The 25,505-nt window shown below is 39.4% G+C and overlaps 2 protein-coding genes across 6 annotated transcripts in view; one reads left to right on the forward strand and one right to left on the reverse strand.

Moving 5' to 3' along the window:
* hs6st3b (heparan sulfate 6-O-sulfotransferase 3b) overlaps positions 1–15,306 on the reverse strand; it is a 58,504-nt gene extending 43,198 nt beyond the window's left edge. Inside the window, exon 1 of the mRNA XM_044051715.1 lies at positions 14,612–15,306. Within this exon, the coding sequence (XP_043907650.1) occupies positions 14,612–15,159 (548 nt within the window). The 5' untranslated portion in view covers positions 15,160–15,306. The remainder of the gene's footprint in view (positions 1–14,611) is intronic.
* Positions 15,307–17,490: 2,184 nt separating this feature from the next.
* Positions 17,491–25,505, forward strand: part of uggt2 (UDP-glucose glycoprotein glucosyltransferase 2) — a 34,562-nt gene continuing 26,547 nt past the window's right edge. For 2 of the 5 annotated variants that reach the window (XM_044015044.1, XM_044015074.1), the window contains exons 1-16: positions 17,491–17,558; positions 17,918–18,110; positions 19,565–19,647; positions 19,765–19,895; positions 21,157–21,269; positions 21,388–21,565; positions 21,964–22,060; positions 22,138–22,207; positions 22,343–22,443; positions 22,702–22,801; positions 23,296–23,356; positions 23,601–23,692; positions 23,859–24,009; positions 24,594–24,713; positions 24,943–25,028; positions 25,157–25,292. In XM_044015044.1, the coding sequence (XP_043870979.1) occupies positions 17,983–18,110; positions 19,565–19,647; positions 19,765–19,895; positions 21,157–21,269; positions 21,388–21,565; positions 21,964–22,060; positions 22,138–22,207; positions 22,343–22,443; positions 22,702–22,801; positions 23,296–23,356; positions 23,601–23,692; positions 23,859–24,009; positions 24,594–24,713; positions 24,943–25,028; positions 25,157–25,292 (1,647 nt within the window). In that variant the 5' untranslated portion in view covers positions 17,491–17,558; positions 17,918–17,982. Of the gene's footprint in view, positions 17,566–17,917; positions 18,111–19,564; positions 19,648–19,764; positions 19,896–21,156; positions 21,270–21,387; positions 21,566–21,963; positions 22,061–22,137; positions 22,208–22,342; positions 22,444–22,701; positions 22,802–23,295; positions 23,357–23,600; positions 23,693–23,858; positions 24,010–24,593; positions 24,714–24,942; positions 25,029–25,156; positions 25,293–25,505 lie in introns of all 5 variants that reach the window. The other 3 variants (XM_044015050.1, XM_044015063.1, XM_044015056.1) reach the window with 3 other exon arrangements.

The following is a 25,505-nucleotide window of genomic DNA, read 5'->3' on the forward strand; positions in this document are numbered from 1 at the left end:
CATTGTATTCCTGATGTATCTTGAAAGGCAGGATAGTTGGATAGCCTGAATAATTACGCCATCTTTCTTTGTTTTCCCTGACTTAAAATTGAATTATTTCTAAAACCACTTTGAGACCATGGCATCATAGTTTATTTCATAAGCGTGTTTCGTAAATTCTTTCAGTTTAAAAGAAACAAAAAACAAAAAAAACCTCAAACCTTTGCTATACTTGCTCGAAGGACCTACAGATTGGATACATCCATCCTTTTTTGTAATGCAGAGGTGACACGGCGGATTGAATTTAAAAGAGTAACTCGACACATGGCTCCTCGTCGAGCAGCCAGCATGATCAAATTTGAGATTACAACCGACATTAAAAAAAAGGGCTGCAGCAGCAGTTTTACAAATAGCCATGAAACCATATCATTGGAGGGGAGATTACGGCGGTGGCATAAGCAGTCAAATCAATCCCTGAGTATTTCTGTGCAAGTCGATAGAGGATTCAGGTTAGACCCATTAGTCATGTTGGCACCCTGCATTGCATTCCCAGGCCCAACTTCTCTGCACGTTGTTGCTGAAAGCTCTCAACACACCAGGAGTTTTCAATAATACTGATAGGTATGTACGAACTACAATCAATGCTAATTTATGTCATAAAGCATTAATATGTATGGGTTTGTTTCCCATCTTGAAATATTTAACAAAGCCATAATCTGCATCCTGATGGCGTTGGGAGGAAAAAGCCATTTGCTGATAAATCATGTGTATTGTTGAAAATGAGGCACTCAAAGACACTTAATGTTGTTCCTCCTTCAGTGAGTTATTAGAATTCACAGACATGCCTGGCATTACAAGTGGAGCAAAATGCCTCCAGTGTCAGGACGATTTCCATTCACCACCCTGGAAGAGAGAATAAGTAAATTCACAGCCCAGTTTCCAAACACGAGAGAGGGGACTTAGCACAGAATGACGAATGGCGCACAGTTCACTCTCCCTTGCAGAATGAGGACTGATGAGAAGTTAACTGATCCTAGGATTTGTGAGAGGGATTTAAAGCTCTTTTTTTTTTGTATCCATTCATCTGGCACCTCAAGAGGACTGACTCGCAATGAGGAGCATTGCATCCCTATGATGAGGTTGATGTGCTGTAACGCAACATGTGCTGGGACATAATGCTATTTGTTCCACACCAGCACTCTGTGATGCCGCAAGATGCTACTCTACTCTCCAGTGTCGTGCTGTTGTTAGGCTGCATTTTCAATCCATACTTATTATCCTGTGGCCTGGGATCCAATTTATGCTGCGATATTGTTGGTGAGTGTGTACAGGAATTGATCTAAAAGTGAGATTTTTTTTCCTTCTTTTGGGAAATTAACTATTTTATTCACCATAGCATACAACAGAGTCCACCATATATGACCGTTTCTGGATTCAACTACATATTGAAAACAGAAGCGAAGGATCTGTCCTTGATCATGTGCACTGCTGATCAAATACATAACAAGATTTTGCCAAAATAAACAAGGGACAAGCACCTATTTATTAATGCAGGGATTTAATAGGCAATCTGGACCGCAATCTGTTCAGTGACGTTATTTAAATCTCTCTCACAGCATGTGTGACTGATGCAGCAGCACAGGGAAGATGCAGGAGACACCTGCAATAAACACACTATTGATTAAACATATTTCATGGATAATCATTTTGCTGCATACATAGTGTAAGTATACACCAGCAGATGTCCGACTGGCACACTCCGCAGCACAACATTAGTCCATGTGAAGGTGACACTACCTGTGCTTACACTTGAAGTGAGCTCGGTGCTCAGTCAACCGCTGAACCTAAATTGGGGAGCAGTATGCTCACCTCCCTACTGTATAACTTACCTGTCACCAACTCGCCCCAGATAAGGACAGATGACTTCTCCCCAGGTTGTTACAATAAATCAACTACAGAGGCGGTTATTCCTGGCATGGTCCCCTCGTCACGTCTTACATGTATCAACTGAGAAATAACGCAGTGTGGCACTTTTCCTGGTGTTTTCCACATCCCCATTTTTTTTAGTTAAACATCAATCTGCCAAGTAAGAAGGCTTACATGAACAACATACCTGCCCACTCACGGGAAAGAAATTCCCTCCATGAATTAACAACAAAGCTGACCAGACCTGCTTTGTTTTGTGATCGATTGAACAGTTTTCTTTTCTCTTTTAATTATCACTTCCTTAAGCCAGACTTTTTTATCTGTGTAGGTGCACTACCACAGAAATGTACATATGCGTCACAGCCACAGCCGGTTTAATGCACTTGATGGACAACTTAATGTGTTCTCTCCGACGCACATCCTACAGTCGGGCCTGAGTCGAGCTCGACATGGGATGGATCAAATCAAGGAGAGATAGACTGAGGGAGTACGGTGATATGTACAGCACATTTGAGTGACTTGTTCCCATTATAAAGACACACAGATGGAGGCAAAATTCAGATGCCAGTGTTTGAAGATAAGCAGAGACAGCAGGTGGAAGCAAAACACAAACACACCAGAAATGTAGTGACACAGAAACTGTGCCACTGCTAACAAGAGGACTGGTAATGAAATTGCAGAATGAAACGGATAAGAATATGAATTTTCTTCCACAATTACTTTTTAATGGACTGTTTAAAGTACAGTGTTCTTTTCTCAATTAGAGGGAAAACAGAGCCAAAGTTAATTGTCCCTCTGATAACAGGAGCACGAGTGCAGCTCAGCCACCAAACCGGCCTCATGGGGACATTAAACACAGAATCTTTGAATTGCCACACTAGCTGACTTATTCTCATCACTCTGATGACTAGATTTAACTAGATCAGTATGAGGTGCTTTGCTTCTCTCTGTCTCTCTCTTTTTTCTTTTTTTTTTTTCTCTCTACATCATATCCAAAGATATCAAAATAAAGGGAGCATCTGAAATTAAAAGTTCTACATTGCAGCGCCTGATACAACAAGGTCATTTCTCACCAAAGACAGATACGTCGGCTTCCAGAAAACTGTGACTGGAGGGTCCCAGAAGCCACTTGACCAAATGCCATGCTTTAATCACACTAAAGAAGCTGAATCAGAGCATCGGCGAATCATATTTGCCAGACCAGCAAGTATTTGACAGCAACGGAACAGCAGCAAGCCTGATCTGGCCAGCTACACAGCTTTCATTAACTTGAGTGGCTTTTAGGGAAGGACGCTAAGTTCCATCTATTCTACACCTCAAACCGTCCCAAGCCAAATGGACAAAGACAAATATTCATTATAACCTTTCCAAATGGTACGATGGCAATGGTTCATTTGAATCACTGTGCCATGGAGACAACTTGTGGCTTCCTGTACAGTGCATCAAGCTACATATCTGTATAAAAGGGGGCCACTTCAGACATTACATGGCAAAAAATGAGATTCAAACTACTGAAAACTGGATACACATTTGCACAGTGTAATAATTACCTTTCATCAGATCAGCAGATATGTGTAAAACAAGAAATATGTAGGAAAATAAATCCCAGAGATTCTAGTCCATTGAAATGACTAGTATAACTCACAGGTCTTAAATCGTTGTCACATAATCTGAGCACAGTTCCGTCCCGTTTTACATAATGCAACTCTTGTATTACTTCCCGTTTTTTTATTGAATCCTGAACACATCAGCATTCAAGTGGAGTTTGCATTTTTTGGCAACCTGATGAACATTCACTCTCTTTGAGCTGAATTTTTCATCTCTACCCACAGCCCTAGGAAATAAGTGGTTCTATAGCTCCTGAATGTTTTACTATCTCTCCAGCTTTATGGTGTTTGCTGTGTTGGGCAGGTATTACACAGTCAAATGGGTTTTTGGACCTTTTCGGCTTAGACTGCAGCTCTGGGAACAAGACTGATAAGCATGGGGTGAAATAAAACAAAAGTTGCACATCACAAAACTAAATGAGGTGAAAGGGGCTATGCTTCATAGAACCTCGGAGTTCTCTGTAGATTCATTACCACAAGCAGCCCCTTTTAAATATTTTGCTTAACCGGTTTATCAATTGTGAGTGCAGAAGCTATGTGGTTTCAAATAACAACCAAGAAATGGATCTTGTCGGTATACACCAGGGATAATAATCTGACAAATACTAAAACAGTCGAGGATTAGGTAAATTGGACACCCTAAATTGACCATAAGTGTGAATGTGAGAGTGAATGGTTGTTTGTCTCTATGTGTGTGTGGCCCTGCCATGGACTGGCGAACTGTCCAGGCTGTACCCCGCCTATTGCCCGATGTAGCTGAGATTGGCACAGCACTCCCGTGACCCTCTGGTGGAGGATAATGCAGTAGATGATGGATGGATACTAAAACAGTCAATGAGACTGAAGAAAGACAAAAAAGATTGGAGCAAACAGATATTAGAAAGTAATCACTGATGGAATTTAATATCATAGTTCATTGTACTTAACCTGTTTAATGTAGTATTAATCCTCTTTTCAATTATTTATGTCTGAGCCTCAATAACTCTCTCTCTTAAAATAGCACTCCACATTTTTTGCCCAATTTGGATCCCACATCCATGACAATTTCATTTACTTTTTCATGACGCTGTATAGTTGCTTGACATATACTGTTACCGTGTCTATAGAGGAAACACTTACAGTAATTATCAAAGCAACTGAGCTACTGCTCAGACCTGCCAGCGGTGATCACTTGAATTAATGACACATGAAAAGCAATATCTGCGCCCTGCAAGTTCAAGGCCTGCAAGGGCACTCTCAGCTCCACACATAATAAACATCCCACCTCTGCAGTGAGCACTTTGCCTCCCACATTTAAAAATATGACCAGAACAGTAAATCTGCTTAACTATCCTCCCTCAGGTTCATCTGTGTCTGTATGGGTACTCCCATTACCCAGCTGCATCACTGTGTTTCATTGAGTTCTCAATAGGCGACTTTAGAATACACAGAAGAAAAGTCTCAGTCCAATTGTGTAACAAGTGAGTTTACTGACTTATGGCGCATTTCCACCAGCTCTACTCGCCTCGCCTTGCCTCGCCACGGTTTGAGTAGCGTTTCCACTAGCCTAGTACCTGGTACCAGGTACTATTTTTAGTATCTGCTATGGCGAGTTTCCAAGCGTGCTAGTAGTAGGTACTATGCGATGATTGGTTAGACTGCCGGCCGCTGATTGGCCAGAGTCCCGTCACAGGAAGAGACGTCTCACACACAAATCAAGCCGAACAGTGCCGAACTGTAGATCAGTTAAAACTACTTAACAATCCTAAAAGCATGGGTTAATCTCCAACAACTACCAGGAAAACCTCTATATTTAACAGGAGTCTTTTAAAGTGGAGTGGTGTATTTAGGGACAGCGCCGGCGATCGCGAGTGGCATCACAGACCACTGCCGCTGTAGTCCGTGGAGTAGGAGGCTGTACTCCGGAGACATGTGGACAGAAATCAAGCTGAACAGTGCCGAATTGTAGATCAGTTAAAACTACTTAACAATCCTAAAACCGTGGGTTAATCTCCAACAACTGCAGAAGTCTGATAAAAGTCTGGTAAAGTCACTAGTCCCTTGTGTGTCACCGCAGTTTCACTCAGCGGTTCAATGATGACTCCGCCCACATTAAGTAGGTACTTTTTTGTAGTGGAGATGCAACCTAATTGTGCTGTGCCGAGGCGAGGCGGGGCGAGTAGAGCCGGTGGAAATGCGTCATTACAGTCACACTAAAAAAACTAGTACTATTATTTCTCATACATACATGTAGATTTCACATAAGATAGCTGATCAAAAAGTTAAAAAATTAATGAATGAATGAACATAAGCCTATCAGCTCCACACGCCTCTCTCTTTGTTTCTCAGTACAGCAGTGCTTGGACCTCTATGCAGGCACTAGAAAAGTGACACAGACTTGATGAGTATGACGGAAAGTTTCAGAAGTGAATTCTACTGGTCAAAAAAAAAACCCGGTCGTGCAGCAGTTTGAAAGGATTAATGCTTATTGCCCCCTGCACTGATAGTGTATACACAAATGCTCCCAAAGTCACGTCTGATACTTCTTCGTATTGCTTGACAGAGCCTGTTTTCAGATGAAGGGCACAGCATTCAAATAGTGTTACTTTGTTTCCGTTCATGCAGACTAATAACAGGAGCATAATCATAATGTCAACAACAACAAAAGCCATCAAAAGTTTTACGATTTTACAATTACATTTCGCAAATTGGGCAAACTCCCACTGATAAACATCATGCCATTTCATAACAGAACAAATACTAGTCAGTCAAAATGGTCACATTTATTTTCTGAACTGCTATTTCCAAGGACATAAATTAAATTGACAATATGCCTCAGCTGTCAAGAAATAAAAATTAGAATTAGTAATTTATGCACACACACACCAATTAGTGATAGTGAATTTGACCCATCCTTCTTACGCACCAGTAGTGAACACACACAAGCCGGGCAAAGGAGCAGTGGGCAGCACTTTTTTGTTGGGTCCCAGGACTTGAACTGGCGACCCTTCAGTTACAAGCCCAATTCCTTTCCTCTTGGCCACATGATGCATGAAACCAAACTGAAAAGATACTGTGTAACTAATTACCAAACACAGAATGTACATCAATGTTAGCAAAATGCAAAATCCGGCTGCTGTTCTCACCATTCAAGTTCATTTGGGCCAGGTTGATAATGACATCTTCCCACAGCCTGGTTCAGGGAGAAGCACCAGCAGTGGGAGATGTCGTGCACAGGTAGTAGATAGAGTGAGAGACACATGCTTCGCTGCTCAGAGCTGTACGTATTAATGACCACACAGTAATTGTAGCCCTCTCTGCATCACTTACATGAATAAATCATGATGTGGAGTATTATTCAGCCAAGGATCAGGCCATGTCATCAGTGTGTCATGTAAGTAATAACAATGTATTACTGCTCCTGCAGGACAGTTGTAGAAAAAAGGGTGTGTGTGAATATGTTATTTTGATGATGGAGGAAAGAATCCTGTAGGAAAAGACCTAAAAAGAGATGAGACACACAGCTTTACATGCTCGTAAAGTTGTATAATTACAGCCAAGAAACCTGATGAATAAGGAATGATACCAGCCAAGCAGATGAGTCCCATAAAGTAATGTTATCCATCATTCAAGCTCTAGGCAACAGCAACCATTAATAGTAACACTAGAGCTCTCAGGTATCACACTCATGACTTTCATATTCAAAAGGTCAGGCTAAATGTTTGTGTAGGAATACTTCACTGATTGGGGTAGTATTTTTGAAAAAAATACAGTTTCCCCTGAGTCGAGAAATATCTTCAATCTTTTCTTTGTTACGTGTCCACCAGTGACACTTGGTCCTGTTAGCAAAGATGGTGGACACCGCTTACATTCTGGGAATGAGTTCCCGTCCCCCTATGAGTGGGTCTAAAAAATGTGGAATTAGCTTTGCAGTTTCAAGCCTCGGACCAAAGTTTGGACCAAGTGTCACTGGTGGGCACATAACAAAAAAAAGAATGAATTTCTCGACTCAGGGGAAACTGATGTTGGGAAGCACAATCTTTCAAAAATACTACCTCTATTCTAGTTATACAAAGCTAAATGCGAATTGGTGAAGTATTCCTTTAAGTATGTTATTAATTAGGGCTTTTAACAATAACATGTTATCATACAAAGGGCAACAGTGAGCCCATGTGCCTGGATTGTGTCTTTTACACTTTACAATGAGGCTAATTTAAAAAAATTAGTAAGATTAATGGGTATACTTGTAACAGAATCTTGCCAAATACTGAAACTGTGTCAACATGTAAAAACCTTTAACTTTTAATTTCTTTGAATGTACAACCAATAGGCAATCTGATGGGTTGTTTTTTTCACTGACTATATAAACACACCTGAGCAAAAAGTACTCAAATCATTTAAAATCGGACTGAATTTGTTAAGTTTAGAATTACATACTCGTTTTTCTGAACAAAAATAAAAGAAAAAGTGCCTATTTTGTGACTTCTTCACAGTTATCACTACTCCCATTTAAAACAAAAAAAATACATTTTGTAAAGCCTGAATGTAACCTATAAACACACACCCTAGGATGTCCATATAAGGAGTGTATTTTTCCCACTGCAATTTACCATGGGTGCACCTGTGGCACAGATCTTGGTCCAATAAAAGATCAATAAAAGATTAATAAAAGACAAAACCCAAAATCACACTAATCCTCACGATCTACAGTCTCTATAGACAACTTTAAACACAACTCTCTTACCACTGGAACATAAAAACCTTAAAGGACACTTGAGGATACTATGATCTAGAGGTCCAGAATCATCCTCTGCCATGTCTCAATTTCTCATGCGCTCCCTTGGTCTCTTTGTACTTCTGAACGGAGCATTCATTATGCATAGGCAACAAGAAAGTTGCTAATGAAGAGTTTATAACTGATAAAAAAAAACTGCAACATCAGCATTTGCATAAAATTACCATGAGGCCACAGTTAAAAGGGAGGAAATATTAAATGAAAAAAAAAAACAAGGACAAAGGCTCGCTGTCTAATACAGGCCGGCACTTAAGATGTATCCTACATACTGTATATTAATGCAGTTGCTGTGCATATCTATTTTTACATGTTTATGGCTTACATAAATCATAAATTGCTGTACCTGCTATATACTGTAAGTACAAAATGGAAGTATGGAATTAAAGTCTTTCTTATTTGTATTTTTCCAAAAAGAAAAATGTGTGTATGAATTGTAAAGCACAAAAAAAAGAATTTGCTTGTAACTACTAAAAATGTAGATGTGTGCACTCTGCAAAGATTGCGGCACACAACTCATTGTGCATTTATTACTAAACCCAAAATAAAACAAACAAACAAGAAAAAATCCTGCCAACATCAATATCTGTCACTGTGATAACACTGGCCCTAAAAGTGACAGTTTCATAACCTGCTGGCTTCACATGATATGTTAATGTGGATCTGAGTGTACATAAAAACACACGCACAGATCTCTTAGAATATCTTAGAATACCTACATTCGGTGAATGCATAAGGAAGCGGCATCTGCAACATTAACTGTTAACAGCTATGTCTACTTTACTGTTTTTTCTCCATTTATTTGTTCTATTTGTATCTATTTTATTGGTTAAATTGTTGTATTTGTATAATTCCTGCTGTTATTTTACTATAGCGTGCTTCGATGGATTGACAGCTATGCACCTAACTGGATTAAGAGGACTAAATATACGTATACATGTTATTTTCTTGAATGTTTTTTTTTCCTTTTAATGTGAAATTACACAAAAGACAGTATACAGACATATACTTATAATACCAAATAATCACCTTTTGACCCTGCTTAATTCAATTCAACAGTTTATCAATGTCATGTTAAGTCATGTTAATGCTGGTCATTCTGCCCTGCTGGTCAGAGTGCCCTGCTTTACTCTACCCACCAAATGTCTCCAGAATTTCTTTCCTTTCCCTGCCTACCTACACACCTGTTCCTCACTCCCCTTGTTTTCTCCCCATTTTTATACCAGTGAGTCTTTCCCAGTCAGTGCCCACATTGTTTGTTCAGTGTTTCCTTTTGTTCATGCTGTGTATTCTCTTTCCTCACCCGCTTCTTCTGCCAAGTTACCTGCATGTTGCTGACCTGTGTGCTTGAAAACCTGGTCTTCTTCATTTATTTTATTAATGTAACTTCACTGGGGTCATCCTTGACCTGCGACCCAACCATCAACTAGGATCATTGTGTGAGTAGAGATTTGCATGCATGAATATTTCTTCGTGTTCCGGTCACATGACCTTTAGCTTCATAAAAGAGGTGTCTTATTATCCTCGTCTGTGACGTGAGATAAAGGTTCCATGTGTTCCTCCAACATTAATAACATGACTTCTGCAGAATAATAACTGAAATGGCTTTTTTTTCATATTCAAGACTGCTCAATTCTATGGCTGTACAATTGTGAGATTATTAAACTGTGATAATAAAAAAAAAAGATATATTGTGAAAGATTGGATAGCCCTTTCCAAGCTGATTTACTCATGGTGTATACTGTACGCTTCACTGGAGACTCCAGGCTGTAGTTTGATAATGACATTTTCTCACCTCAGACCTGCAGCTGTAACAATAAAACTGTATTGCTATTGTTGTTGGGTTTTATCACATCTCAAAGACATTTTCTGACACACATGGATGAAAACTGGTGGTAAAATACTGCAATGAGAAACTGAATGACATTACGCTCAATTCAACAGAAACTGACATCAAATGTATTTCTCTGATAGTAACCTATAATCTTTAATATATTGTTTGAAAAACAGCTAGTAGGGCTGAGTGATTTTGAATAAAAATCGAATTTGCGATTATTTTGACAGGAATTGCGATATGATTCGCGATATCAGGGGGAATGTTTAATTTCTACCTCATTATTCTCATTTTCAATCGAAAAACATATTTAACCCTCTTATGACCATCAAGATAATGAGGCTGTCTGGATTTAATTGATTTTATGGCCATTGTATTGTCAAAAAATGTTAAATGAGTGAGTGAGTGTGTGCTTCTGCCCCTTTCTCCAAGACATTTCACTCACAAAGCTCAATTTCTATTTGATTGCTTTCCGGTATCCATCCGTGCGTCTGTCTTCTACAGCTTTATCCTCCACATGAGGGTCGCGCGGAGTTCTGTGCCAATCTCAGCTGACATAGGGCGAAAGGTGGGGTCACACCCTGGACAGTCCATCGTTTTTGAATTTTCTAGATATAACAAACAGTCTAGGAGTTACAGTAATGAGAAGAAGCATGCCAAATCCTTTCGGCAACGACAGGATGGTCACAGAAGGGTTAAAGTGATTACTGTGTGATATTTGTGCAGATCTGTGAGAAACAAAGATGTTCCCTTCAGTCTGTAGAATAAGATGGGTAAAATGATATTTTGACACACATTTTGGCTTTAACAAATAATGCGCCTCCTGCGGTTTGAAAATTGCAGTCGGCCATTAATTGCTCAGCCCTACCAGCTACTTACTTTGTGATCCATGTGTCAGTTTAAACGCAATAAGCAGACCCCTTCACTTTAATATTTTCCTTTTGTTGCAGCCTTACCCAAAAAAACCCTCACCAGTCTACATTCATTATCCCTTAATGACACAGCAAGACAAAAGTTTCTCCATCACCACACAGAATCTCTGGACCATTGGTCACTTCTGTCACCAAAGCCCTTCTTTCCCATTTGCTTAGTTTGGCTGGGCATGGAGAAGCGTTCATATTGTTCCAAACTTCAACAGTTGAACAATCAGAGAGGCCACTGTGCTCCAGGGATAGTTTAATGCAGCAGATTTTTTTTGTGTGGCCTTTTCCACATCAGTGTCTCGGCACAATCCTGTCTCTGAGTTCTGCAGCAGTTACTTCAACCAAGCTGCTTTTTTTTGGCCCTGTACTATACTATATGAATTATCAGCTGTGAGACCTTACACAAATTATCATTTTATTTGGACTCTATTCAGTGCTTAAAAACATAGTTATGTAAACACCGTTAACATAGCTATCGTGATAGTTATGTGGCTACATACTGTACAATGATTTCATTTTTCCCATTCAGAAAATTTACAAAAGTTAGTTGGATAATGAACACACTTCTGAAATTTCCTTGTAGGGAAACCAACCATCTTAACAAGCTGTTACCATGAAGCAGACTATATGGTAATACCACAACTCTCTCCATGGATCAACCGAAGAGCACAGCACTTAGAGGTACTCTATGTTCCCCTACAAAAACCTGCACGGGAAAGTCAGCCTACCTGCTCCACTTCTCCCCTGAATGACAGCACTCTCCAGAGGTAACACACTGCAGGATACACATGCTGATCTGGTCTGACACCCGACCTTTCCGCGTGGTTGTGTCGGTTGTGTTGCACGCTCCGTCTGTAGCCGAAAAGGCCACACAGTGCCATGCAGGCAGTGTCATTGCAGCCCACCTCGCCCCCTTACTCATGAGCTGGCAAGGTGAATGCCTGCAACTGCAGAAAGACAGCCACTCAATCTGAGAGGCTCTCAACTGTGTAACGAGGGCATGCCATCTGAATTTGGCAGTGATGTATGATTAGTATTTCCTATTGCACCCTCAGGTAGAGTAAAGATTTCTTGTAAAAAAAAATAAGTATTATTTACTTTTCATTACAAATGTCTTTTACACTTAAAAAAAGGGAATGTTTTCTTTATATATCATTAAATACTTTTAATTAAAGTATCCCTCATACACAAAAGCCTTATGCAAATGAAATTTGCATAAGGCTTTTAGTCATCTCAATTAGTAAATGTGCTGTGTGCAGTGGCTGCTGAATGAGGGGGGGTCTAACAAAGTGTGTCTGCCAACAGTCTTGGTCGAGGCAGCATAATCTCAGAATAGATGCTGCGGGAGCCCACTACAGAACAAGGGGTGAGAGGATGGTAAGTGCAGAATAGATGCTGCAGCTGTGAAATGAAGAGCTGTCACATTCAGTGAGCACTTTCCCGACTAAAGGAAACACTTGGTACAGAAGAAATAAATCATGTACGCTCATACTAAATGTATGACTGTGTATTTTATCAAAGCAGTAATTCTCTGTATTCAAAAATACAGCACGTGTTTAGCAATATATTTTGTTTATCTGTGACAGTATCTCTGATGACAAAGGTCTGACGGATTAAAACCAATTCTTTTTTTTCCTAAACTCACACTAATAAGATCTGAAAAGTAACTGAACCTATAAAAGACATTTGAAATCGTAGTGTTGTTTAATGGTTGAGAATAAACTCTTTCAAAACAGGGCACAGATATTTACCAATAAGCAGCAACATTAAAACCACCGATCTATGTATAACTGACAAATAAAAATCATTCATTATGCAACTACCATCGTGAACACCCTGAAATAGACACTGCGCCTTTTAACATAAATGGAAAATGTGGGACGGACTATAAATCATAACTATCTCTCTATCTAGCTAGACTTTTGACATGCTAGGAAAAAGAAGGAGAAAGGTAATGGATAATTAAATCCAGAGGAAGGCACTAATGCAACACTACGGATGCCAACTGCCATTAAACGCTACAACTAACTAACCAACCAACCTGCTCGATTAATGGCTGCAAATTTAAAAAGCCAGTGAATCCAGAACCGAGACAAATACGTACTCTGCCGACTTCATGTACTAAGCAAAACTTCCTGGGCTCATTTGAGACCCTGAGATAATACAGCAGCAAATGTGAAACCATTGTGTCGTACAACAGCTGTGAACTCATTGTGGGAGCCAGCATTTTTGCCAATTTTCAGTAAGGGCAATTAGAGCTTATGCAGTTACAATGAAGTCACCACAGGGCTCTGGAACATTTGGACTGTGCTCTCACAAACAATGTAATTTCATCTGTGAGACGGGAGCTCTGCAAATGGTTTTGTGCTACTGGTTAATGACAGTTAACAGCACCAGCTGGGTAACAGGAACAAGTTGATTGTGAAAGAGGGACGGGTACATAAAGGACAAACATGTGTAATTTATATAGGGGGTCAAGCACAGTAAAGGATTAAGTGGATTTATAGCATCACATTATGCCCAGTCCTACACACGAAACATTACTCACCACAAACATGAGGCAACTGATTTCTGAGGGAGTTTTTTTGACACCGTTATTTGTCTTTTCATATTATCTGCTTTTGTTTTTGTGGAAGCCAGCTGATCTGAATCCAAAGAAAAGACGTGGCTTTGTTATTTTCAGCTTCCAGACTTAACTGCTGCATAACTTTCCAGGGGAAAAATACTCATTACTGCTCAATTTAGGGTTCAAGGCAGGAGTCTGGACAAAATGAGAGGTTAAGGTGCATGTGGAATGCATCATGGGGCCCTGTGGTTTCTTTGGTGTGGGGGTCACAAATCATGTATGATGTCTGAACACACATACTTATGCTACACATACACATGCACACATTATATTGATTTCCATTCATTTGGACAGCCTAACCAAAACCTTATCTTAAACTGTCACTAGTCAATGTCTCATTTTAACTCCTAACCACTATCTTAATTTAAAACAGTTGCTCAGAAATTAGGTTCTGCCTCATTAAGCCCAGACTTTGGTCCACATGAGGAGTCCTGGTCCTGGAATAGGTGACAAACCTGAACATCTACAAACCCTTGTCTGAGGACACTCATGGACAATGCATCCCCTTACCCTAATCCTTCCTAAATAATAATTATAACCTTAAAGCCTTAGTCTTAACCCTTAGGACTAAGAGCATTTAGGCATATTTTTTCCATAACTTTCAGCAATCTGATGACATGCTTTTTGATTGAATTTGGGAAATTTGGGAATACGTCACGTTATAAAAATTGTTTTGGCTCATTTGGTCTATCTTGAGACTTTAAAATTGTCACTTAAAAAACAACAACACATAGACAAGACCGAGAAATACACACCCCAGGATGTCCATATGAGAGTTGTGTATTATTCCCACTGAAATTTACCAAGGGTGCACCTGTGACCACTAAGGATTAACCCTCAAAAAACCCTTTGGAATTGTGGGGACCTACAACACCTGAAGCTCATAACTTAATTAGGGCTCGCGCGCGCACGCACACACACACACACACACACACACCGGTGTACCTTTTATTTCTCTGGGCCTCCTTCTTATCCATAATGACGGGAACACAGTTCGTCAGTTCGGTCCAGTCTGCGTGCAGCCCGCAGCTCCAGCCCGTGGAGAAGCGGGAGAAGAGCCACGACTCCTCTTTCCCTGGTCGGTGACATGTGCATTTCTTCTGTCCCGGTTTGCAGTCGCACGGCTGCTCCAGGCGAATATTCCTCACCAGGTGTCTCCCGAAAGTGGTTCCCCCGGTCTTCTGGATGTGCAGGAACACGATCACGTCGTCCCCTTTCATGTTGAACTCCACGTGTCTGTCGAGGTCTCGGTCTGTGAAGTTGAATTTTGACGGCAGCCTCGCGGGGCTGTCGTCCTCCAGGTCCTGATCTCTGTAGAAATCATCATTGTCCTGGTCCGGACTGGAAAGTAGACTTACCCCCTTTAATTTCTCCCCATCAGTCTTAAAGTGGCACGAGTTGCTGCCCGCGGGACAAATGTACTGATAACCTATCATAACAAAAAGGACGGCAAGAATGGGAACCAAGATGAGCTTACTGGGTCTATCATCCATTATATCAAGATTAATGACTTTATTCCATTACTGTGAATTATAAGTGGCATCCATGCGTCTCCTCCATGCCTCGGATTCGTTAAAGGTGCATTTTATTGCTGTTGATCAAATAACAACACTCCACAAACCTGGGAAAAAAATGACAGATGCACTTTGGTCTTTTTTTTATAAAAAAAATTGCACGCCGTCTGCACTGCACTGGAAATCCTGTCCAAAGTCAATAGTCATGGCATGAAAATATTTGACTGTCCAACTTCTGGAGCCGGTGTAAAACTGCATCCGCGCCGACGACTCCCATTCTCCAGCGTCAAGTTGAAAATGAGGCAATCGAGGAGTTTTCCCTCCTCCTGTTTCTTGTCCCTAAATGGCTCAGTGTTTCATTTCTGTGACGGGTAATTTCAGCACAAATATAGCACGGCTCGGACTGATGCAGGGCTAGATCCTCTACCGCATCCTTGCCAGGCTGAGGCGGTCTGACAGACTGTGCTGCTGCTGCTGCTGAAGCTGTGCAGTTTGGAGAGGATGCTGCTGCTGCTGCTGAATCCGATCCGACAAATAAGCTGTGTGCGTTCTGCTCTCGTCGAGGTTGAGCTGCAAGAGCATTCACAACATCCCGTCTACATACCCCACATTGTAAAGTCAGAAAGCCACACTGACACTGGACTGAGACAGAAACACAGAGATTTAAGCACTTATAAATGCCAGGTATGCTGCAACCCTTAGAAGTGCATTCATCCGAGTGTTATCTCTGATGATTATGGAGAGTTTACAGAGTGCTTACAGTCCCATAATGACTAATACTTACTGTTAGAAGACCAATTAAAATGAAACAGCTGCAAAGTCACACATCTACTGCAACCATTAACAATGTTTTTAATCAATATATTGGCAAAACAAATCTATTTATCTATCATTAGATAAGACGATTTTTTATTACATGATTACTTAATTAAACATTGCTGTTGTGTTATGTCTTTATATTTAAAATGACAAGTGGTCAACTTACCAAGGTTTTGTAGAGCTCAACCTGAACACTTTCCACTTCACACACAGTTCACTAATGGTAGGGGCTTTACAAAGTCAGCAGAAAATTACAGAAATATGCCACAAGCTGCGCAGTGTCAAAGAAGTTATGATTTGCTAAAAGCAGCTTGTGTCCGATTTTGGATGCCTACTTGTAGGAAAGTGCTGCCTCTTTGGCAATAATTTAGTTGATTTCATTAGTTTAGAATGCCACCAACAAATTCACTTTGTGGAAGTCAAACACAATGTCACAAATTACCAAATCAGCATTTGGTAACCCCCCATCCCAAATCAGGGATGGGGGGTTGCTCAGGGGAACCCCAGCCCTTGACATGCCCTGGGATTTGAATCAGTGAATCAACTTGACAGGTTTCTGAGAACAAAAATGTGCAATGTTTGACAATAGGATAACTAAATAAATAACAACAAATAAATGATAAGATTTATATAAAAAAATAGTAATAGTAAAATACATAGTTATATTATTATTATTATTATATTAACCCTCAGGTGTCTTTACTACACTATAAAGTCATTAGAGGACAAAACTGTCCACTTCCAAAAACTGTTAAAAACATTACAGATAAATATTTCTTCTGCATAAATCTCTTAAACATTTTGAGGAATTTTACCCTTTAAATGCCTGTTTGATTACTTGATGTCACTGGTGCTATTTATTAAACACAAACAACAAACACACAAAACTGTTATTTTCCATTTATTTTTTGTGCATCATGTAATCAAACTGGCATATTTGATAGTTTGGCTAATCTTTGACATATTCAAAACTGATTTAAAAAAAAATCCCAACCACCCAAAAAATCATTTCAATACTAAACACACAGCTATACGTAATTCATTCTAAACAATGTGCACAGCCAGAAATAGGAATAATAACAAATTCTCCAACAGTCCACTGTTAAATCGCTGCTTATCTGTGTATAATTGCAGTACCATTACAGGAAAACACGTTTTTACAGATTAATTAACGCACATTACTCTAAACTGTTCGTGGAAACTCGCCAAAGACAACACACGACATGCTCGTGAGGGAAACCGTTAGAAGTAAGCCTCTGTCTCTTTAGCTGTCTGCTGCTGTGCCCGATCAAATTCCTCACTTCCCATGGTATTTTATTTTGATGGAAAACAGTTCAACCTCAAGTGTCCATGATAATAAAATAATACACGGTGTGTCAAACAGCTAGACAATTTTGGTTTATTTTAATTCATTTTGACTGAGTTTGTTTACGGCGTGTATAACGGCCAGCGCGAGCCACCCTGATACGCCGGCAATTTACCAGATTGACTGGGGTATAGTTAGCTTCCCAAAAATACCTACCTGCAGCCTTTGCTTTGTATGGAAGCGGTTAGCATCAGTAAGTGGTGAGCAATATTATTGGAAACTTTTAAACCAGTGCTTATGGACTTATAATTACATTACCCCTTGTAACAAGCGGCGTGCGCTCGTCAAATCACCCCATTGTATTGTTTACATTTTCTGTCACGGCTTAAGTTTAAGTTAATTCATGATAAGTAACGTTAGGTCTGTATCCGTCCGACGTGTTTCTTCTAATGTAGCTTCACACTTTAGGGGTTTGTGTAATCTGTGTTTTTTGCCATCATCGGTCATAAGTTTATCTCATGTAATTCTATGTAAATACCATGAATATGTGCATTGGTGTTGTGTGTGAGATAACAACTTACACTACGTGGCATTGACTGGCACCCATCAAAGGGCAGACGGACTGTGTAGCCCTGAGGTCTCTCCTTGCTCTAGGTTCATGACACGTCGCACCGGAGATGATGAGGTCCATCATTGTGCTGTCGCTGTTGTTGCTGAATATACATCATGTCGTATCAGCATCTAAAGGAGTTGCTGCCAGTCTGCAAGCAAAATGGGACATGACGCCTTTTCTCCTGGAGACAAGGTACTCATCATTTCTGGACATGAAACTCCTGTCCATGCTTGAAAAAAGTTATAGTAGGTGTTTGACACATGGCAGATATTTTGGCAGTTCTTGTAGGAATATCACAGGTGTAAACAATCAAATTAATGATGACTGAGTTCCATTTAGCTTATCCTGTCTAAAACATGTCATGTTGGAACATGTTGGATTAAATTGTGTTTTCCATGATCAGGGCAGTTATTTCTTGTCAGCAGTTCAGGGTAACATGATATAGCCAAAAATGAAGGATTTAAAAATGTTTTAAATGTAAAAGGTAATGTGAGAAAACTTAACATAATTTTCTCCTGAGTGAAAATTTAGCTAATTGTGGTTTTTACCTCTTTACTGACAAAAATCCGAACAACCGACAATCGCACATTTCAAACATTAATAACAATTCCATGTTATATATCCAAGTGTATTTTCACAATATATATTTAACCTTTGTTTTAGTGCTGTTGTACATCGAATTCGTGATATTTGATGTTTTTGAATTATTGCCCAGCCCCGGGTCATGGATTTTTTCGGAGGGATGTGGTGCCGGAAGTGACATACTGAGGGCCGTAGTACACAGGGACTGGTGTAAGTACACCCTGGGAATGACGGTCGCGTGATCAGACATGGCTGGCAATGAAAAGCCAGTGCTGGCAACTATTCCCCAAGCTAGAAATCCTGAAGTTTTCACTACAATAGAGGATTTTGAGAGAACTCTCAAAAGTGGAAGAAGAGAGGCTTCTAAGTATATCACGTACAAGAAACAACTCAATTTTGGGGGGAAAAGCACCCCAAGGGTTTAGGGCTAGGCATGGAGAAGAAGTGAGGTTAGGGTTAGGGCCAAGATGACCTGGTAAGGCTATATAACAAGTAAACAAATGTCATGGTAAAGGCTATATTTCGTAGGTGTCGATGGCCATATTGTTCAGCTAAGTCCTTGGGCCAGCATACTACGAACCCTCAGTACGTCACTTCCGGCACCACAGCCCTCCGAAAAATCCTCGACCGATCATATTCTGTGCTTATGTAATTGCAGTTATGTATGATTATATGATTATGTAGAAACAATATTTGGACTTATACTGAGAATAAACATGTTTCAGCAGCTTTGTTTGTTCAGCACTCTACCTTGGCTCAGCTGCTTTCTTCACTACAATTTCATGTCATAAACCGGTTATCTGTGTAAATAACTTATACCCAACATTTTAGTTGAGCTTCATACTTTGTATGAAAGTGAATATTTAACCGAAACTTAATGAGCTGGCAGCATTTTTTAGAAGGTGTTTAGATGTCAAGGACTGGTCTAATTTTAATTGGGCTTGTTCCAGTTAAACTAATAGCACAGCTATTTTCAATGTTTTTGTCTAAAAGTTCTCAGAAATAGGTTACTGCAGGTAATATAAATTAATCATGACTAATTCTTTCTTTTTTCTTAATTGCAGTGAATTTATTGGGGAAGATGGGAACGAACATTTCTGGCAGTTTGTTGACACGGTGAAAGAGCTCAAAGTTTACAAGCAAGGAGGTATGTTTGAAACCATGTCCTTTCTTCAGTCATGCTGAAGTATGTTCACTGATTGTATGTATTTGTGTATAAGGGGAGGTGTGTTTCTCACCATTACAAATGTTATGTGTCTTACAGAGTCTGTGCGCTCGTACTATAACTTGATCATTAAGAAGGCCGGCCAGTTCCTTACAGATCTTCAACTTAATCTTCTAAAATTTGCTCTGGCCCTGCGGTCTTACTCTCCAGCTGTTCATGCATCCCATCAGGTATGGTGTGATCCAAATAGTAAACATTGTTAGCTGTAGTGTCTAACTTTGCAACATAAACAAATGTCCATTACATTCAAACCATTGTCAGATAAGTTTACACAATGTTGACGTAGCCTGTCAGCTCTACGTGATTCTCTCTGTGTTCCTCAATATTGCAGTGTTTTGTTTTTGTGTCGGTGGTGACACAGAGTGATGTGTTTCACGTCATGATCAACAGAGGGAAAGCAGAAGCATAACAGCTATGCTAGTAAAGTGAGACGGCAGCAAATCTAAGGAATTATTCCCCTGTTTCTGATACAAGTGAGGTGAAATAAACGTTGAAAGAGAATGGATGGAATATGGACCTAGAGTCGTCCTGATAGAAAGCTCTGCAGGCTCACCTGAGGTAAAGGCTAAGTCTGTGGTGGGAGCAACACTATCAGTGTTTTTTGGTGACAGAAATCACTCACTAGAGCTTTAAATAACTTGAAGCAGCTTGGGAATCAAGTCACAGTGCTCTGCAGGCCATAATTTATAAATTTCTCAATCCCTTTGCAGAGCCTTTAATGACAATTGCCATTATTTAACTTCTGTCTTGAATGCTACATTTCAACAACGCTTTCTGACAAAACTACTTGGGTTACAGTTTCACAAAAATATCTAATGAATAAAATAAGTGATTCAGTAATTAGCAGTTACCATTGCTGTCCTTTGTATTACTCTTAGATAATTTCACCAGCATGCTTATTATAGCCTTATAGCCAAAAAGAAATAATAATATTATTGTATTTAAAACTGTGGTTGTGGAGCTCAGCATACACATTTACATAAGCTTACATCAGATATTTTTTTAATTACAGCAATAGTTATTAATTGACTGAACATTAATGTATTGAGAGTGAGACTCATTGCCGGTCCTTACCATATATTTCCCTACTGTTATAGGAGTTTTTTTTTGCAGCAATTTGGAGTAATACATTAAAGGTACATTCTTAGACACCCACCATGATTTTCTATTTAACATAAATTTTAAATTGTTTTAATTTGACTTTGAAAATGTATTGGTTTATGCATTTTCAGTGCACTCTGTAGCCACAGTTCTGTAGCCTTTAAATTGCCTTGGTTTCAGCAATGATAAGGCAAAATTTTGTGTTGGTGATTCACAGGGATACATTTTACTGTGTGTAAACCCTAAGACTTAAACCACAGATCAGCAGTATTAAAATGATGTTTTAGCCTGTATGACAGAAAACATTACTCTTCCCCTTAATCTTAACAGATAGCCAGTGATGAGCCTCCGCCTGAGGCTTGCCCTGCCTTTGTGTCCATCCATGGTCAGCATAGCTGCAGCACCAAGGACATCAAGAAGCTCCTGAAGGCAGCTGCAGGCAGGTAACATGGAATGGCACTGTCTTGCTAGATTCGACGATTTTATAATTAGTCTGATTGAGTTAAGAATGCTCTTGATACAAATCTCTCAATTGTCTCTCTTATTTCAAAATGTTTGCAGGCCAAAACCATATTTATACAAGACTGATCACACACATCCAGGAGTCAATAAAACAGATGTGCCAGTTGTGATTCTGTATGCTGAGATTGGGACCAAGAAGTTTGTCTCTTTTCATAAGGTGCTCTCTGAGAAAGCTCAGCAGGGTACACTTATTTATGTGCTGCGGCATTTTGTAGCGGTGAGTAGCAATGGCTTTCCTTCCACTTAAAAGTGATTATCCACTTGTTCCACAAATATGTACAGTTTTCTTTAGACTGCGTTCTGACAGCAACAGGGTTATAATCAGAGCCACAGAGTGTAGTTGTTTACCCTTATTTTAAGAACAGCTTGCCAAAATGTTCACTTTAATGTTACTGCGGTTTTTTTGCTAGTTGCAAGAGTCGCTGCATCAAATGTCAATATCTGTGAGTGTGGATGAAGCAGCTGAACCCAGTGATTGTCTGTATATACAGAAAGCATCTTTTCTAGGATGAGATTTCAGAGTGGATGAGTTTTAGTGATTAATGACTGTTACACAACACATGTAAACAACACTATGTGCATTTAATTAATCACTCTGCTTCTTCACTGCTGCAGGATCCTAAACCTCAAAAGATGCTTTTATCTGGCTATAGTGTTGAGTTGGCTATCAAAAGCACAGAATACAAAGCTGTTGATGACACCAAAGTAAAAGGTCAGTTGTTGACCCATCAAACATGCTGGACCTCACTGTGTCGAAAGGAAATTTAGCACATATGTTTTGCTTTATAGATCCAAAGACAGGTGTAAATACAGAGGATGGTGATAGTGATGTACAAGGATTCTTTTTTGGAACGTTAAAGTAAGTAGCTTAACCTCAAAAATATAACCTTATATTTTTATCTATTGCTTCTTTGCATCACATTCCTTTGCAACACTTAATCAATAAATCTTCGCCTTATATTTGTAATTCATTCTTTTACTTTTCCCTCTTGAGGAAATCTCACCCTGAACTGCGAGAGCAACTTGGAGAGCTTCACAAACATCTTCTAGAGAGCACCAATGATATGGCTCCTCTTAAAGTGTGGGAAATGCAAGGTATCGGTCTTGTATTTCAAATGCTGAGAGATTAAAAAGGTCATTCATCAGTAGTCATATATGACGTTTAAATAAAATTGTTCTCTTGAGCTTTTAAATTCCTATAAATGCATGTTATTGGTTTAACTGACCCAGTGTGGTAAAGCACATTCAATATATTTTTCTTTGATTGTTCTGCATAAATTTATGTTGCTAAAACACAAACTCCATTTGTGTATATACAGCATATGTTGATGAGTTTGTTTATGATCTCCACAGATCTAAGTTTCCAAGCAGCTGCCAAAATCATGTCCGTGCCAAAGTTTGATGCCTTAAAGCTCATGCGAGACCTTAGTCAGAACTTTCCAAGCAAAGCCAGGTAAGGAAGTGCATCTTATTTTCTCTCTCTCTCTCTCTCTCTCCCTGGCTGAACAGCTGTACATATAATTAAAAATCTAAATCAATTTTTTCAAGCCCCACTCTATGTAAAAATGTATGTATGCATCCACAATGAATGCTGTTATGTAATTGCATCTGAAATATACTTTTTTTTTAAAAAAAAAACAAAAAAAACCCTTCATCTGTTTTGAGCTGTTACTTTTTTGCCATGATACCCATTACTTCCCCAGAATATGCAGTGCATTTGTTGCAAAGAGATCTAATCAGCTTTTGTGATGCTTGCTTATTTTGGCTCAGGCAGCTTGTAATAACACCAAAAAGTGCTGAGTAAGTGTTGAGTGTTTACAGGGAATTGACTGTGAATGTACCATCTTGAAGCCCACAGGTTTTTGGAGATTAAAACTGGCATTTTACTGCCAGCTGGGGATATGGTAAAAGCTGATGGTGACTGGACATATTTTACTGTTCCCACAGATCACTGACAAGAGTGGCTGTAAAGCAGGAAATGAGAAAAGAAATTGAGGCGAACCAAAAGGTGCGATATCATAAGCAGCATTCCCTCATGATAGTGTGGAAGGTTGTCTTTGATAACATCTTTAGCTGTTGCTCAAGTTTTATTTTTTATTAAATAGTATGATTCTAAATTGTGTCTGAATGCCACTTTTTTTTTAATCTTGTTTTGTGCTAGCTCCATATTTGTCATTTTACAGCTTGTAGTCTCTGTAAGTTTTCTCTTGTTGAAAGACATTCAAATAAATCTTTGAACTTTGTTCTTTCAGCATCTTAGTGAGACAGTTGGTGTTCACACGGGAGATGGAGAGCTCTTCATCAATGGACTGCACATTGATCTGGACGTTCACAACCCTTTTAGGTAAGAACACAGCAGGAGGTGTCAGTGGTCTGCCGTGCTCTCCCCAGAAAGCATCAGACCTTCATCAGCTCAGTAATCCTGTTACATCAAGATCAGAGGAGGCACTTTTCAAAGCCACTGCTACACATATCTGTTTTTTTTTTAAAAATTATCTTTCCTTTTACAGCATTTTAGACATCCTCAGAGGAGAGGCCAGGGTCTTGGAGGGTCTTCATAACCTAGGCATAAAAGGAGAACATCAGGGCAAGCTGTTGAGGTTACCTGTGAACACTGTGGATGACAAGTATGCCTTAGATATCAGACATCCATCTATCATGGTGAGTCTCGTTCAGATGAATTATTCATCTGGCCTAGATCAACACTGCAGGTTTTTTTCGTGTGTGTGTGTGTGTGTGTGTGTGTGTGTGTGTGTGTGTATATTTGCACCCGGATCTGAATGAGTGGATCAGGCTTTTGCAACAGTCTCATGCCTGCCAGAAATCGCAGTTATTAACTTGGAAGATAGCCAAAAAAAGCTATCAAATTAAAAAAAAATCAAGTTTTTCCTTTGGTCCCTCTGGCCATTTTAATATTCTAGGTACAATAAAAAATGACAGAGAAACGAATATACTAAACCTTTTTTTTTTTTCAACTGAAAATGTTGTTTCATGTGTAATATGTAGACTATAACTATGTGAGAGATGGAGAGAGATTATGACAAATGTTTGTGGCATTTATGGAGCCTACTTTTTCACTTTCATTATGAACTACACTCTCAGTGCCTCCCTTTCATTGATTTATTTTTTTCTTTTATATTAGTTATTTATTTTACCACTTCTAATGGCTAAATCTTATTTCATTGAGCTCTTGATTAGTAAGATAAGGTTATCTTTTTTTTCTTTCTTTCTTTTTCACTTTCAAGTGGATAAATGACATAGAGAATGACCCAATGTACCGCAGCTGGCCAACAGGTGTACAGGAGCTCCTCAGAGCCACCTTTCCTGGTGTCATCCGACAGATTCGACGCAATTTCTTCAACTTGGTGAGTTGTCAGGAGAAGATGATTTAAAAAAACAACAAAAAAAACAACCCTATTCAAATCTTTGGATGTGTCTGACTCTTGTGTCCAAACCAATTTAATCATTTGTAAACATGAATACATACTGACGCACATAGTACCTTTGGATTATTTAAGATGGCTTTGATTATTATATTAGTCTCTGACAGGGTGCGCTTTTCTCTCTTCTGGGTGATTATACCTCTGTTGCTAGGTGCTTTTCCTAGATCCAATACAAGAAGAAACTGTCGAGCTGGTAAAGCTAGCAGAGCTTTTCTACAAGCACAAGATCCCCCTGAGGTTGGTGCTGTTATTTCTCAATCTACAGCTGTTTATGTGATCCTCTCTTGGTATGTATAATCGTTACCATCTAGTGATTCTCATTTCACCTGCAAATTGAATTCTTGTTTTTGCCCCTTTTGTCACAGAATTGGATTTGTGTTCGTCATCAACACCAAGGATGAGATTGATGGCTTCTCAGATGCAGGGATTGGGTTGTACCGATTAGTGAATTACATTGCAGACGAGTATGATTTATCCCAGGCTCTGATGTCCATGATCTCAGTAAGTATGTCTCATTTATAAATCGTCATATGGCGAGTAAGGATCAAATGTTGTTCTGTGTTGCCCTTTCACTGTCAGTCAAATGATAAAAAACAATCAACATGCTCAATTGCTCTTTGTGAATTATCTGACTGTGACCTGCGTAATTCACATGAGTTCAGTTGGAAATCACAGTTGGATATGTCAGTTAAAAACTGATCCGACTGATTCCAA

The sequence above is a fragment of the Solea senegalensis genome, linkage group LG2 (assembly GCF_019176455.1).
Source record: "Solea senegalensis isolate Sse05_10M linkage group LG2, IFAPA_SoseM_1, whole genome shotgun sequence".
Classification (NCBI taxonomy): Eukaryota; Metazoa; Chordata; class Actinopteri; order Pleuronectiformes; family Soleidae; genus Solea; species Solea senegalensis.